General features: G+C 49.9%; 1 protein-coding gene across 1 annotated transcript in view; it reads right to left on the bottom strand.

Annotated features, from left to right (window-relative positions):
* Positions 1 to 13,561, bottom strand: part of AP3B1 (adaptor related protein complex 3 subunit beta 1) — a 348,388-nt gene extending 334,827 nt beyond the window's left edge. Inside the window, exon 1 of the mRNA XM_068249086.1 lies at positions 13,301 to 13,561. Coding sequence (XP_068105187.1) covers positions 13,301 to 13,446 — 146 coding nt within the window. The 5' untranslated portion in view covers positions 13,447 to 13,561. The remainder of the gene's footprint in view (positions 1 to 13,300) is intronic.
* Between the last annotated feature and the right edge of the window lie 3,337 nt (positions 13,562 to 16,898).

Consider the following 16,898-nt stretch of genomic DNA (forward strand, 5'->3'; position numbering starts at 1 on the left):
CACGCACAAGGTTGGAGCTGTTTATGTCTGACTTACCTATCCTGATTGGTGTTGATTTAGGATAGAGCAGTTTTGATGGCAAGCGCTGGCTTTGGACAACAAGGACCTCAGTTTTGTCAGCATTCAGTTTCTGCAAGTTGCTATTCATCCACACCCGTAGCTCAGCTAAGAATTTATTTTTGGAGTAGCGTCTGTTCCACCAGGTTTGAAGGACAGGTATAGCTGCATGTCATTGCGTTAATTACTATTCCCCCTCCAAGTCCATGTGGATGGCATGGAATTATGCAATTTGGCTTCCAGCATAATGGAAGTCAATGGGGACCCGAACTTTTGTGCTTTGTAAAGCCTCCTTACATGCTACATACCCCAAATTTACAGGGTATGTGCACCTTGGGAGTGGGTACAAGAGGAAAAAAAAATTTAGCAAAAAGAGCTTATAGTTTTTGAGAAAATTGATTGTAAAGTTTCAAAGGAAAAATTGTCTTTTAAATGCTGAAAATGTCATGTTTCTTTGCACAGGTAACATGGTTTTTACTGCCAGGCAGTCATAAATGTAATAAAGATAAGAGGTTCAATAAACAGGGACCGGTAACGCTAACCCAGCAGCAGCAGCAGCAGCACACGTGATGGAACAGGAGGAGGCGCAGGAGGAGAAGGCCACGCTTTTTGAGACACAACAACCCAGGCCTTGCATGAGGACAAGAAGCGTGCGGATATAGCAGCAATGCTTTTTGCCGCCATGCAGTCATAAATGTACAAAAGAGAAGAGGTTCCATAAACAGGGACCGGTAACGCTAACCCAGCAGCAGCACAGAGCACACGTGATGGAACAGGAGGAGGCGCAGGAGGAGAAGGCCACGCTTTGAGACACAACAACCCAGGCCTTGCATGAGGACAAAAAGCGTGCGGATATAGCAATGCTTTTTGCCGCCATGCAGTCATAAATGTAATACAGATGAGAGGTTCAATAAACAGAGACTGGAAACGCTAACCCAGCAGCAGCACACATGATGGAACAGGAGGAGGCGCAGGAGGAGAAGGCCACGCTTTTTGAGACGCAACCCAGGCCTTGCATGAGGACAAAAAGCGTGCGGATATAGCAATGCTTTTTGCCGCCATGCAGTCATAAATGTAATACAGATGAGAGGTTCAATAAACAGGGACTGGAAATGCTAACCCAGCAGCAGCAGACATGATGGAACAGGAGCAGGCGCAGGAGGAGAAGGCCAAGCTTTTTGAGACACAACAACACAGGCCTTGCATGAGGACAAAAAGCGTGCGGATATAGCAATGCTTTTTGCCGCCATGCAGTCATAAATGTAATACAGATGAGAGGTTCAATAAACAGAGACTGGAAACGCTAACCCAGCAGCAGCACACATGATGGAACAGGAGGAGGCGCAGGAGGAGAAGGCCACGCTTTTTGAGACGCAACCCAGGCCTTGCATGAGGACAAAAAGCGTGCGGATATAGCAATGCTTTTTGCCGCCATGCAGTCATAAATGTAATACAGATGAGAGGTTCAATAAACAGGGACTGGAAATGCTAACCCAGCAGCAGCAGACGTGATGGAACAGGAGCAGGCGCAGGAGGAGAAGGCCAAGCTTTTTGAGACACAACAACACAGGCCTTGCATGAGGACAAAAAGCGTGCGGATATAGCAATGCTTTTTGCCGCCATGCAGTCATAAGTGTAATACAGATGAGAGGTTCAATAAACAGGGACCGGAAACGCTAAACCATCCCAGATGTTCATTGGTCATGTTACTTGGTTGGGGTCCTGGAGTGTTGCGTAGTCGTTTCCAATCCAGGATTGATTCATTTTAATTTGAGTCAGACGGTCTGCATTTTCTGTGGAGAGGCGGATACGCCGATCTGTGACGATGCCTCCGGCAGCACTGAAACAGCGTTCCGACATAACGCTCGCTGCCGGGCAAGCCAGCACCTCTATTGCGTACATTGCCAGTTCGTGCCAGGTGTCTAGCTTCGATACCCAATAGTTGAAGGGTGCAGATGGATTGTTAGACACAGCTACGTCATCTGACATGTAGTCCTTGACCATCTTCTCCAGGCGATCGGTGTTGGAGGTGGATCTGCACGCTTGCTGTTCAGTGGGCTGCTGCTGCATGGGTGTCAGAAAATTTTCCCACTCCAAGGACACTGCCGATACCATTCCCTTTTGGGTACTAGCTGCGGCTTGCGTTGTTTGCTGCCCTCCTGGTCGTCCTGGGTTTGCGGAAGTCAGTCTGTCTGCGTACAACTGGCTAGAGGAGGGGGAGGATGTCAATCTCCTCTCTAAAGTCTCCACAAGGGCCTGCTGGTATTCTTCCATTTTGACCTGTCTGACTCTTTCTTCAAGCAGTTTTGGAACATTGTGTTTGTACCGTGGATCCAGAAGGGTATAAACCCAGTAATTGGTGTTGTCCAGAATGCGCACAATGCGTGGGTCACGTTCAATGCAGTCTAGCATGAATTGAGCCATGTGTGCCAGAGTCCCACCAGAATCCTCATCATCCTCTTGTGAGCGTTGTGATAGTTGTTGTGATGCATCATAGTCGTCACCTTCCTCCTGGTCTGCTTCTGCTGACCATTCGCGTTGAATTGTGGAAGTCCAACGTGCACCGCTCTGGCCCTCGTCAGTGGTGGCATGAAACTCCTGCTCCAACTCCAGCTGTTCCTCCTCCTCTTCTTCGTCATAGCTGCTGGGGCCAGCGTTCCCTGAGGCGGATGGCCTGATGTTGGTACCATCACGCTGATCGTTTTCTCCTTCAGATTCCCCCAGTTGCATCATGACAGCTGTTTCCTTGATTTTTAACATCGACCTCTTCAGTAAACACAGCAGTGGTATGGTAATGCTGACTGAAGAGTTGTCACTGCTCACAAGCAACGTGGATTGCTCAAAATTTTGGAGGACTTGGCAGAGGTCCAACATGTTGGCCCAATCGGTTCCACAGAAGCTTGGCAGCTGGCCGGATGCGCCTCGGTACTGCGCCGTCATGTACTGGACCACTGCACTCTTCTGCTCGCAAAAGCGGGCTAGCATGTGCAGCGTAGAATTCCAGCGCGTAGGGACATCACACAGCAAGCGATGGTGGGGGAGATTGAAGCGCTCCTGCATCTTGGCGAGTGCCCCCGAAGCAGTACTGGAAGTTCTACAATGTTTGGCCACTCGACGCACCTTCAACAGAAGATCGGCCACGCCTGGGTATGTCCTCAGGAACCGCTGAACTACTAGGTTCATCACGTGCGCCAGGCAAGGGATGTGTGTCAGCTTAGCCAACCTTAAAGCGCGAATGAGATTACTCCCATTATCACACACAACCATGCCCGGTTTCAGGTCCAGCGGTGCCAGCCACAAATCCGTCTGTTCCTTTATTCCCTTCCAAATTTCCTCCCCTGTGTGCTGCTTATCCCCAAGGCAGATTAGCTTCAGCAACGCTTGCTGACGCATGCCAACAGCTGTGCTGCACTGCTTCCACGATCCTACTGCTGCTGGGTTAGCGTTTCCGGATGAGGTACAGCTTTGAGATGCGTTGGAGGAGAAGGAGTCAGAGAGGTAGGTGCTGCTGTTATCCAGTGTGAGGGACGGCGGTGCAGCTGTTTGTGGCGTGGGCAACACCCGTGCCGTAGCAGGTGAGGAATCGCTGCCAGGCTCCACAAGGTTCATCCAGTGCGCGGTAAGGGAGATGTATCGACCCTGGCCGAACGCACTCGTCCAGGTGTCAGTGGTGAGGTGAACCTTGCAGGCAACGGCATTCTTCAAGCTTCGGGTTATTTTGCTGACCACGTGCTCATGCAACTCAGGCACTGCAGAGCGTGCAAAGTGGTAGCGGCTGGGAACCACGTAACGTGGGATGGCCACTGACATCATGCCCTTGAAGCTGTTTGTCTCCACCAATCGATATGGCAGCATTTCGCAGGCCAGAAGCTTGGCTATGCTGGCTGTTACTGCCACGGCCCGGGGGTCATTTGCTGGCAATTTCCTCTTGCGCTCAAACATCTCCGACACAGACAACTGAACCGTAGCGCTGCACACGGAAGGGCTGTTGGTTGTTGTGTTTGAAGAACACTGGGAGACCTCAAGAGCACTACTCCGGAAAGTGACAGTGTCAGCGTCGTCTGATGTTTGTGAATGTTGTGAACCACGCAATGGCTGGGCTACTGCTGCTGCTGAGGCGGGTCTGGTGAACCCAAGGGAGGCAGTGTTGTTTCTGGTACCCTGTCCTGACGCGTTTGCCCAAAGAGTGGGATGTTTGGATAGCATGTGACGGCTCATGCTGGTGGTGGAGAGGTTGTTAATACTTTTCCCCCTGCTCAGGCGGGTCTTGCACACCTTGCAAATCGCCATGGTAACATCCTCAGTGCAGTCTTCAAAGAAAGCCCAGACTTTGGAGCACCTGCCTCCTTGCTGGCGATTTCTGTTTGCTCCTCTTTTGCCTCTCACTTGAACTTCCACGCTTGTGGTGCCTGAAATTGCGCGCCGCCTACCTTGTGGCACAAGGCGAGCTCGTGCAGCAGTGGGTTCTTCAACAGACTCATCTGTGCTGCTGCTACGACAGCGATGTTCTCGTTCACAAACAAAATCTGGGTCTCTGTCCACATTGTCCATACCCTCCTCTTCCATCTCCTCAAACTCGTCATATGTCATTGTGGGCCGCCGCCGTGGAGTAGAGCTCCCCACAACAACCTCTGCGCAGCACACTCCAACGTCGTCTTCCAGATCTTGTCGGCCGACCTCCTGCAATTGCAACCCCTCCTGCCCAAATTGCTCTGGGATTTGGGTTTCCGAGTCCTCTTCGGACTCGCCTTGTATTTCAGTGCGCGGTGCATTTCCCACAGTTAACGGTTGTGAATCCAGGCACAACATTTCTGGCTGTTCCTCCATTGACCTTTGAAAGGTGGAAGTTTGTTGGGCTGGGAATAGCTCCTGCGAATACCCCATTGTGTCCTGAGGTAATTCATCGGACTGGTTATCTGGCAGTTGTGTGCGTGGTGTCGCTGCCGGTTGTGTCAGCTTTGTGCCCACTGGCTCCTTGTAACTGGCTGAGGACTCGGACCTCGTGCGTGATGTGCTGGTGCTGCTTAACCCACTGCTGGACGCTTGAGAGGTCATCCAAGTAATTATCTGGTCCTGTTCTTTTGGATTTGTGAGGGTTGTTGTCCTGGACAACATGGGCGGTATTGAGTGGGTTTTCTTGGGTGCTCCCCTGTGGCCTGTACGTGAACCGTCAGGGGAAACACCTCTTCCCTTGCCCCTCCCTCTTTCACCGGATTTCTTCCTCATTTCACTTATCCTTACAGTACACGCTGACTGGCAGCAGTACAGTGGCAGTACAGAAATGCTATACAGTACCACTATTCCCAGCAGCGACACAGAGCACAATGCTATACAGTGACGGGTGAGCGGTGTACCACTATTCCCAGCAGCGACACAGAGCACAATGCTATACAGTGGCGGGTGAGCGGTGTACCACTATTCCCAGCAGACACAGAACAGTACACAGAATGCTATATAGTGTGGCTGAACGAGCGGTGTACTACTGTTCCCAGCAGACACAGAACAGTACACAGAATGCTATATAGTGTGGCTGAACGAGCGGTGTACCACTATTCCCAGCAGACACAGAACAGTACACAGAATGCTATATAGTGTGGCTGAACGAGCGGTGTACTACTGTTCCCAGCAGACACAGAACAGTACACAGAATGCTATATAGTGTGGCTGAACGAGCGGTGTACTACTGTTCCCAGCAGACACAGAACAGTACACAGAATGCTATATAGTGTGGCTGAACGAGCGGTGTACTACTGTTCCCAGCAGACACAGAACAGTACACAGAATGCTATATAGTGTGGCTGAACGAGCGGTGTACTACTGTTCCCAGCAGACACAGAACAGTACACAGAATGCTATATAGTGTGGCTGAGCGAGGTACACAGTGGCAGTAAACAATGCTATATATAGTGTGGCTGAGCGAGCGGTGTACTACTGTTCCCAGCTGCGACACACAATGACTGGGGGGGACCCTGGCTAGCGTGGCTGGAGCGCGAACTACCCTGCCTGCCTACCCAAAGCTAAACCCACAGACAAATGGCGGAGATATGACGTGGTTCGGGTATTTATTTACCCGAACCACGTGACCGTTCGGCCAATCAGAGCGCGTTCGGGTCCGAACCACGTGACCCGTTCGGCCAATCACAGCGCTAGCCGAACGTTCGGGGAACGTTCGGCCATGCGCTCTTAGTTCGGCCATGTGGCCGAACGGTTTGGCCGAGCACCGTCAGGTGTTCGGCCGAACTCGAACATCACCCGAACAGGGTGATGTTCTGCAGAACCCGAACAGTGGCGAACACTGTTCGCCCAACACTAGTGATAAACAGCAGAAACCCACTATTGCAAAACCAGTCTCTGGGATCTGGCAAATCCTTGCCAGGCTGTTTTATGCCCAAAACTTGGGCACAGAAGACTGGTAAATGCACAGACACTCAAACAAATGGGCTGACAAATCACAAACAGTCATCTCAGCTGTCAAATCAGACCAACAACTACTGTTCTGTTAGGGCTCGTTTCCACTGTAGCGGTGCGGAATCGCCTGGATTCCACCGCTGAAGAAATCGCATGCGGCTGCGTTTCCCCATGCGGATTTACCCGCGATTTCGCATAGCAAGGAGCCAGGCGAATTTAACCATGTCACTGCCTGTGTAAAGTTCCATTGCCCTTCATGCGAAATCGCGGGAAAATCCGCATGACAAAGCCGCATGCGATTTCCCTATTGAATGCATTAGCGGCGATTCGCCCGCATTCCTGCCGCACGCGAAATCTGACGACCCTGTCGTGCAGATTTTTCCCGCACCGAAAAGCGCCGCCGCCGCACACGTGGAAACAGCCCCATCCACTAACATTGAGTATGCGAATCCGCATGCAGTGCCCGCATGTGGATTCGCTATAGTGGAAACGAGCCCTTACTACAATCCCCACAGCAGAGCATCTACTGATCATCAACTCTCTCTCTCTCCATAGAGCAGAACAGTATGCGCCAAAGAGCTAATCAGTAGGGATTGTCAGTGGAATGCAAATCATTCCAAGTTGATGCAGGATTGTGCTAGCTTTGTAATGCAAATTTATGCTGATTGAAATGGGTCCGCTGCTCATTTCAGGACCTCACAGCCCAGAGAAAAAGCGCTTTTTTTATTTTGTACATGAGCGTTTCCTTTTACTGGGCATGCTTGGTTTAAAACTTGCACATGCCCAGTTCAGAATCGCTTGTACAGGGCCACAGAACTTTCTCCGGACTATTCAGCTGAGTGAGTCCATCAAAAATTAAAACGGGAAATAGGAGGGACCCCGAAGACAACGAGTAGCATGAGGCGTGTCGTCAGCAGCAGGTAATATAGCTCACCATGGGCTTAAAGGACTCCTGAAGAAAGAGGAATATGGAGGCTGCCATATTTCCTTTTAAGCAATACCAGTTGCCTGGCTGTCCTGTTGATTCTTTCCCTCCAATACCTTAATCCACAGACCCTGAACAAGCATGCAGCAGATCAGGCATTTCTTACCTTATTGTCAGATCTGACAAGATTAGCTGCATGCTTGTTTCTGTTGTTATTCAGACACTACTGCAACCAAATAGATCAGCAGGGCTGCCAGGCAACTAGTATTGTTTAAAAGGAAATATGGCAGCCTCCAAATCGCTCTCATTTCAATTGTCCTTTAATCCACACATTTTCACTTCGGGGCTACTTAAAGTGTACTAAAAACTAAGCAATAGAACGAATCAATACTTACCCAGGGCTTCCTCTAGCCCCATAAGCACGTGTGAGTCCCTCGCCGTCATCCCGCGGTCAGCCATTCAGCCACAATCAGCCCCAGTAACTGGCTCAGTGGTGTCAGTCCAGATCTACTGCGCACACGGACCCAACTGAGCCTGTTACGTGGCTGTTTGCGGGTGAACAGCAGACCGCAGGAAGACAGCGAGGGACTTGCACCACGTGCTTATGGGGCTGGAGGAGTAAGTATCAATTCGTTCTATTTCTTAGTTTCTGGTTTACTTTAAAATCTGCGTTAAATCAAGATTTCATACATCTGTAACAAAAAGGCAGTAGTATGCAGTGGTGTTAATCAACTGGCAGCAGCTGAATCTAATCTGACCCAGCTCCTTACTGCTTGATACCTTCAATCTGACCTCATTTCCAAAAGGAGGATTTGTTCGGAGGCCCAAAAACATTTTACAATTCACATACATAAAGCAGAATAGATTATAACATGCTATTAATATCGGTTTTCAGTCTGCATTGCAATTGACTTAAGGACTCAAAGACTGCCTCAATATAACCAACCAGCTTTTTACTTAATACTTCACAAATATAAACTAAAAGAAAGCCCAACACCGTAATATTCCACATAAAATGACAGGCATGGTATCACTTTACAGCTACGTACACACATGAAATAACAGTCAGCCATTGATCGTACTATGTGTACAGCGGCCACCGATCGATCCTGCTAGGGCATTGGGGGTCAGTAAGAATCCATCAAGTCAGACGCTTAAAGAGAACCTGTACTGAGTAAAAATATTTAAAATAAACACATGAGGTAACTTCAAATGAACATTACGTAGTTACCTTGCCATCAGTTCCTCTTAGAAGCTCACCATTTTCTTCTGACAATAATCACTTCCAGTTCTGACAATATTTTATCAGATCTGAAATATATCAGTTGCTGTCAGTAAAATATCAGTTGCTGTCAGTTATAGCTGAGAGGAAAACTGATGTACCAGGTAATGTCTAGGTTTCCATACGGCTCAAGTGGGCGATGTTACAGTTTAACTGTGTGCTGACCAAAAAGCTGTTATGGGTAATGGCCATTTTCAAAATGGAGGACGGAAAATTCCCTTGATCACAGTGAACAAACCGGACGCGGGACAGGAGAAAGACACTGAGGAGTAGACTACATGGAAGGTAAGTATGACTTGTGTATGCTTATTTTGACTTTTAATTTTCAGTTCAGGTTTTCTTTAATGACTCCTGAGCAAGACCAATCACAATGCTATTTTCAAACACTCCAACACCAACCGTTAGAAGCCACTCCGTCATACCTTCTCCCCGCTCCATAACAAACATTGCTAGCCTTGATGCATAGCAACAGTACACATTGCTAGCCTCAAGGCTAGGAATGTGTCTGTACAGCATCGTTCTCCAAACTGAGAGGGATCGTTTCTCGATCACCAACACACCACTATTATGGTATGTATGTACTTTCCTTGAGACACTTCTACAATGCTGGATCTACTGAGATTAAAAGTACCCCTGACCTGGTTCCCCCCTCCCCTTAAACTTTTAATGTTTTACTATTGGTGCTGTGACTCCATCCCCCCCCCCCCCCCCCCAGTACCCCGTTGAACTGGTTCTGCTCAGTCGTAGTCTTTGACTGAGGCAGAACGTCCAATATGAGCAGGGAGGAAGTGGCAGTTCTTCCTCCCCTGTGCGTGTTCATAATTCCGCCCCCTCCACCTGCTGCTTAAGTTGTATGTCATCCACTGCACACAGCGCGCAGGGTAGCTGCACTGTGTGCATGCGTGTGATAATTGAGATTGGATATCCTTCCGACCACAATTAACATAAGTCCGCACACAGCGCAGCTACCCTGCACGCTGCGTGCAGTGAAACAATTACGGAAATATAGTGGCAAGTGGAGGGGGCGGAGTTAAGGACGTGCAGAGGGGAGGAAGAACCGTCACTTCCACCCTGCTCATAATTGTTTCCAGTACGGTGCCACAGGGGGCGTTGGAGGAGGGATGAGGGTGCTGTTTGTCATGACTTTGTCACAGCACCAGTAATAACACAATTTTAAACGTATTTAGGCTGCTTTCACAGTGGGACGTTACAGGTGGACGTTATAGCAGCCTGTAATGCACCCCACTGCACAGTAATGAAAAATCAATGGGCTGTTCACAGTACCCACGTTGCGTTACATTGTAACGCTGCACCTCAAGAGAACGTACTGCATGCTGTACCTTATACACGGCTAAGCCGCGTTAGACTGTTTGCACATGCTTAGTAGTGTTGGGGAGGAGGGGAGAGTGGCCAGGCACATGGCTAATTAATATTCACTGCACTGTGTGACTGCAGGGTTTACTTCCTGGAGCGGCCGCTCTGTGCGGCGATTGGCTGGCGGGACGACATGATGCCGCATGCGTCCAAGAGTACGCATCACGGACGCCAGAGTGAGCTGCACAACGCAGCTCAGTCTGACGTCCACATCCAGCACCACCAGGCGTTGCGTTAAGGGCACGTTATGCGACCATAACGTCCCCTAAAATGCAACGTCCTGGTGGGAAAGTAGCCTAAAGACCAGGTCAGTGGTACTCTAAAGACAGGGCACATTATTCTCCAATGAAATTGGATCCTTAACAATAAAAGGAAACAGAGTCTGTGGCAAGCGAGGATTGACTCAGGACTGCAGGAAGTCTCGGCGTAGAATCTATGCCGCATCAGAACTAGAGAGCCACAGATGCAGAGTAGATTCTACCTACCACAGCCCAAACCAGTTAAATGCATTTCCCTGAGCTGTAAACTTGCATCAAAACATGTGTGCACTCTGCCTAAAGATGTAAGTTATAGATCAGAAAAGAGTTAGGTTAAGGTTGAAATGTACGGCTATGCTGATCTGGCTGTGTGCTGCTGGAATCTGCAGCATGCAGTCCACATTCGCAATTAAGTTCAATCTGGACCACAAGACACCAAATGGCAGTGTTTCCCTGTGCAGCTTGCATGCAGGGAAACGCTGCAGATTCGGTAGCGTGGAAATAGGCCCTTAGGGCTGGAACCCACAGGAGCGCTTTTGGCAGCGTTTTGGCAGCACTGCGATACGCTAGCAGTTTGCCAAAACGCTGGGCTAATGTTAATGGATGGGGCAACTTCCACAGGAGCGTTTGCGTTTCCCAGAAACGCAAACGCAGGACCTGCAGCATTTTGGGAGAGTTAGCGCTTCAATGTAAAGTATTGAAACGCTAGCAGAAACGCTCAGCAAAACCTAAACTGAGCGGTTTTGCTAGCGTTTTGCGGTTCAGCACACTGTAACAAAATTAAAAATAATTCACAGGACCAATCAGGATAAAAACGCAAAACGCAAAACGCTAGGCACCCGCTGGGGAAAAAAATACAATGTTGCAAAACACAACCCAAAACGCGCATGAATCCGCTTGCAAACCGCTCAGACAAAACTTTTGCGGTTTTCAGTGGGTTCCAGGCCTAAGTGTGGGAAAATGTTATGGGTTGCTAGACTACCGGTTCAACCTCCACTAGTGCCAGTTCCTGCTGAATGTTAAGTTGCTCACACATCTAGCGATACTGGACAGATTCAACCAAGAGACAGATCTCTCTCTGATCGAATTTGGCTTCCCATAGACCACAGGCCGATTCCCAATCAATCTCAGCATGAAATCTTTCGGGAATCGGTTTTGTGATGCCACCTTGCCACAGATGTCCCCCCAAATGTTAGATGTCTACCCCCCGGTGCCCATGCATGTAAATACTTTACCTAATGGCTGCAGAGTGTCCATGCCATACTTTTACATTGGCACCCCACATCGGAGCAGTTCTTTTAAGCACTGCTAGATTTGGGCGCAGCCAGCGCCGCCATAGACTGTAATGGGAATCAGTCTATAGCAGCGCTCAGCGAGTAACGTCGGCTCCGTCAGAAGATGAGCTGAAGTTGCTTAAAAAAAAACACAAATTTCGGCCTCCAGCAATCGCTGGAAGCCAAATTATTTCATTCCCCCACTATCCATGGCAGCCTGGAGGAGAAATAGTAATTAATACGGCCCGGACTTGTGCAGAAGCAGGATCAGCCATATACCGGCTGTATCCTGCGCCCAAGTCTATCGGCGCCGATTGTAAATGTACACCCCCACATGGCTGCTAGTGTGATAGCACGTAGGGTGCGTGTGTGATTTGAAGTGCTATATGTCATTGCAATGACAGGTTTTGCTGCTACGTCAGTGTGTTTTCTCACGCACATGCAGGGCTGTGGAGTCTGAGTCGGAGCTATTTTTGGGTACCTGTAGTCGGTGGGTTCCTATACTGATGCGTCGCAGTCGGATGATTTTTATACCAACTCCACAGCCCTGGTAAGTATTAGACTAAGGAGTTGAGGAGTCTGAGCAATTTTGAGTACCTGGAGTCGTTGGATTCATAAACTGAGGAGTCAAATGATTTTTGCACCAACTCCATAGCCCTGCACGCATGTGCAACAGGATACTATTTTCATTTTTTACGTGCATGCGCAGTGTATTCTCAATTACACTTCACCCTAAATTCTTTAACTTGTAGGCCTCTTACACATCCCACATTTTGAGGATATAGAGGGGATCTACCTATCTGTACATTTGCAGCCCCCAAGCCCTAATAGTTCCCTAGTTATGGCGTACAATCATATCTTGTGAACTAGCAGGCTCCGGGGCTGTAAATTTGCACATGGGTAGATCGGGAGTCCTCTCCATACCATCAAGATTTGAGGTGTGAAGGAGGTCTAAGATTTAAGGTGAATTGCAATTGAGAATACACCTCACATGATTACACGCAAAACAATGACATAGGCAGCAGCAGGGCCGAAAGACCTGTCATTGCACCAGGAGCAGAAATGAATTAAGGCTCCCCTTATGGTGCTTTTGATAATCTGAGGTAAAGGGGGTTAGGGAAGGTGACAGCTGAGCCCCTTGACAACCACCAGGCCCAAGGCACCGGTCTAGGTTGCCTTGTGGATGATCTTGCTCTGGCCAGCAGTCACGTGGGATGCGAATACGTAAATGTGGCGCTAACACTTGGGGGCAGCAGACAGTAAAGTACTTACATGCACGGGCACTGGGGGGACAGCTAACATTTGGGGGGCCGTGGGCGAGGGTTTTCCTCACAATATTGCACGCTGTTATCGCCACGCACCCGATCGACTGGCCTGAGATTTCCCAGCATGTCTACACAAAACATTTGACCAATTTCAGCCCAAAATGTGTCAAATCATTGATGGGGCATGCTTGTTGTGGCACCAATTTCCATCCAATTCGATAATCAAATAGGATGGTCGGTCGCAAAATCGACAGATGTATGGCCGCCTTTATGCTTATCTGCAGGGAGAAATCCTTGCAACTTTTGAAGCACTGAGTCTGAGACTATCAATGGAAATCTGCAAGAGGTGCAACAGGCAGCTGGAAGAGGAAAGTTTTGGCAAACTTGTCAGCAGTGCAGAGTGAGCAGTGGCAGCGCTGTTTGCAGTGACCAGCGACACATACAGCCTCCCCTCTTACTTTTTGAGGTCGGTGCTGAAAAGCCCAAAGCCAGCCGATGTAGAGCCGCCAGCGGTGGCCTCTTGTGCGAGCTCTGCGGCGTCCCCGGCTCCCCCTCCGGAGTTGTAGTCATGGTTGTAAGTGAGGCTTGTACTGGCGGTGGACATGCTGTTCCTGGCAGAGCGCTACGTAGCGCAGGACTCGGCTGGGAATACCGGTGACCGGGCACAGTGTGCACTGCGGAAGCTGAGAGAGCAGTCACGTGACGGAGGAACAGCGCTGACACGGCACAAGGGGGCGGATCCGCCGCAGCCTCCGAATTCCGGGTGTACGATGGACACTCCCAGTCATCCAATAGAAAGGCAGGAAACTATGTGGGGCGTGTCTGAGCGCAAGTAGGAATGTATCACATGCTGTTTTGCCAGGTAGTACCAACTATTCGAAAAAAAGAATCATCGGTGATTCTTTGATTTTAAAGAGACTCTGTAACATTAAAAATCTCCCCTGGGGGGTACTCACCTCGGGTGGGGGAAGCCTCCGGATCCTAATGAGGCTTCCCACGCCGTCCTCTGTCCCACGGGGGTCTCGCCGCAGCCCTCCGAACAGCCGGCGACTGTGCCGACTGTCAGTTCAATATTTACCTTTGCTGGCTCCAGCGGGGGCGCTGTGGCGACTTTCTGCACGGAAATAGACGGAAATACCCGATCTCCGTCGGGTCCGCTCTACTGCGCAGGCGCCGGAAACTTGCGCCTGCGCAGTAGAGCAGACCCGACGGTGATCGGGTATTTCCGCCTACTTCGGCGCCGAGAGGCATCAGAGCGCCTGCGCAGGAGCCAGGAAGGTAAATATTGCGTCACAGCTGTACGGAGGGCTACAGCGAGACCCCCGAGGGACGCAGGACGGCGTGGGAAGCCTCATCAGGATCCTGAGGCTTCCCCCACCCGAGGTGAGTACCCCCCAGGGGCCGTTTTGTCGTTACAGTTCCTCTTTAATGTCAAGTCAGATTGTTCTGTCTGGTACAACAGAATACTTGAGCAGCTCGGTGACCCAGAACCACTAGGAAAGTATAAGGGACTAAAAGAGAACAAAAATCCCTGTACTAAAAAGCAACACTAGTTTGGCTTTACACATTTGAGCACAATCAAAATAAAAAAAATCCACTTACCTGGGGCTTCCTTCCTCCAGCCCTCCTGCGCCCTCGCCACATCTCTGTTCCCTGCCGGTGGCCCGGGGTCCCCTCCAGCGCAAGATGCCCACTGCGCCAGCTCTCAGAGTTGCGCTGACGTCATCCGGGCTGTACTGTGCGCAGGCGCAGTAGTTCTGCGCCTGCGCAGTACAGTCCGGATGACGTCAGTGAGCCGCATGGTGGAGCGCAAGCAGATGCCAACCTGGCGAGGTCGGCATCTGCACCAGAGGGGACTGGGAGCCACTGGAGCTGCGGCGAGGGCACCGGACAGCTGCAAGGGGCTGGAGCTGGGGTGCCTGGCACCTGGGTGCAAGATTTTCTCTGGCGCCTATGGGAGTGGTTAAATTAACCGCGCTCAACCACATAACCACACCCATGTCCTGCCTAATCACACCCACACCTTCCACCTCCTTACGCATGCATGTGATACCCCATTCCTACCCCTCTTCCATGGGCTTGCTCCTGGCTGGCTTTGGCTGCCTGCGAGTCTGCTAGTCTCTGAACTGACTCAGGCTGAGAGGCTCTGCGAGTGCGACGCAGTCACACACTGCGTATTTATGGCTGCCTGCGGCCACCCTACTCTCACTCGCTGTCGTCAGCTCCTCCCCCCCGCTAAGCCCAAGTGTGAGGTGGGCTGCCTGTATCTTTCCCGTTGCGCCGCGCAGCCTGCCAGTGATGCCAACCTTTCACGTTATTTTTTACTGACAAATACCTAAAAATTTACTGACAAAAGATTATTTTTACTGACAAAATTTCCCCACTAAATGCACATTAGAGACAGCGTTTCACCAGTAAATGCACGTAATGACAGACCGCCTTTCATCAGTAAATGCACATAATGAGAGACAGCTTTTCCCCAGTAAATGCACATAATAAGAGACAGCTTTTCACCAGTAAATGCACATAATAAGAGACAGCTTTTCACCAGTAAATGCACATAATAAGAGACAGGTTTTAACCAATAAATGCACATAATAGGAGACCGCTTTTCACCAGTAAATGCACATAATATGAAACCGCTTTTCACCAGTAAATGCACATAATAAGAGACAGCTTTTCACCAGCAAATGCACATAATAAGAGACAGCTTTTCACCAGTAAATGCACATAATAAGAGACAGGTTTTAACCAATAAATGCACATAATAAGAGACGGCTTTTCACCAGTAAATGCACATAATATGAAACCGCTTTTCACCAGTAAATGCACATAATAAGAGACAGCTTTTCACCAGCAAATGCACATAGTAAGAGACAACTTTTCACCAGTAAATTCACATAATAAGAGACAGCTTTTCACCAGTAAATGCACATAATGACAAACAGCCAGTGTCCCCAGTATATGTAGCCAGCCGGGACCCCCTTTAGGTAGAGAGTGACAGGGACCCCTTTAGGTAGTGAGTGGCAGGGACCCCGTTTAGGTAGTGAGTAACAGGGACCCCGTTTAGGTAGTGAGTGACAGGGAGCCCCGTTTAGGTAGTGAGTGACAGGGAGCCCTTTAGGTAGTGAGTGACCCCTTTAGTGACAGGGACCCCTTTAGGTAGTGAGTGACAGGGACCCCCTTTAGGTAGTGAGTGATAGGGAGCCCTTTAGGTAGTGAGTGACAGGGACCCCTTTAGGTAGTGAGTGACGGAGCCCTTTAGGTAGTGATTGACAGGAACCCCTTTAGGTAGTGAGTAACAGGGAGCCCTTTAGGTAGTGAGTGACAGGGACCCCCTTTAGGTAGTGAGTGACAGGGAGCCCTTTAGGTAGTGAGTGACAGGGACCCCTTTAGGTAGTGAGTGATGGAGCCCTTTAGGTAGTGAGTGACAGGGACCCCTTTAGGTAGTGAGTGACAGGGACTCCTTTAGGTAGTGAGTGACAGGGACCCCTTTAGGTAGTGAGTGACAGGGAGCCCTTTAGACAGTGAGTGACAGGGACCCCTTTAGGCAGTGAATGACAGGGAGCCCTTTAGGTAGTAAGTGACAGGGATCCCTTTAGGTAGTGACAGGGAGTCCTTTATGTAGTTAGTGACAGGGACCCCTTTAGGCAGTGAGTGACAGGGACCCCTTTAGGTAGTGAGTGACAGGGAGCCCTTTAGGTAGTGAGTGACAGGAACCCCTTTAGGTAGTGAGTGACAGGGAGCCCTTTAGGTAGTGAGTGACAGGGAGCCCTTTAGGTAGTGAGTGACAGGGACCCCTTTAGGTAGTGAGTGACAGGGAGCCCTTTAGGTAGTGAGTGACAGGGAGCCCTTTAGGCAGTGAGTGACAGGGAGCCCTTTAGGCAGTGAGTGACAGGGAGCCCTTTAGGTAGTGAGTGACAGGCAGCCCTTTAGGTAGTGAGTGACAGGCAGCCCCTTAGGTTGTGACAGGGAGCCCTTTAGGTAGTGAGTGACAGGGACCCCTTTAGGCAGTGAGTGACAGGGAGCCCTTTAGGTAGTGAGTGACAGGGAGCC

The sequence above is a fragment of the Hyperolius riggenbachi genome, chromosome 1 (genome assembly GCF_040937935.1).
Source record: "Hyperolius riggenbachi isolate aHypRig1 chromosome 1, aHypRig1.pri, whole genome shotgun sequence".
NCBI classification, from domain to species: Eukaryota; Metazoa; Chordata; class Amphibia; order Anura; family Hyperoliidae; genus Hyperolius; species Hyperolius riggenbachi.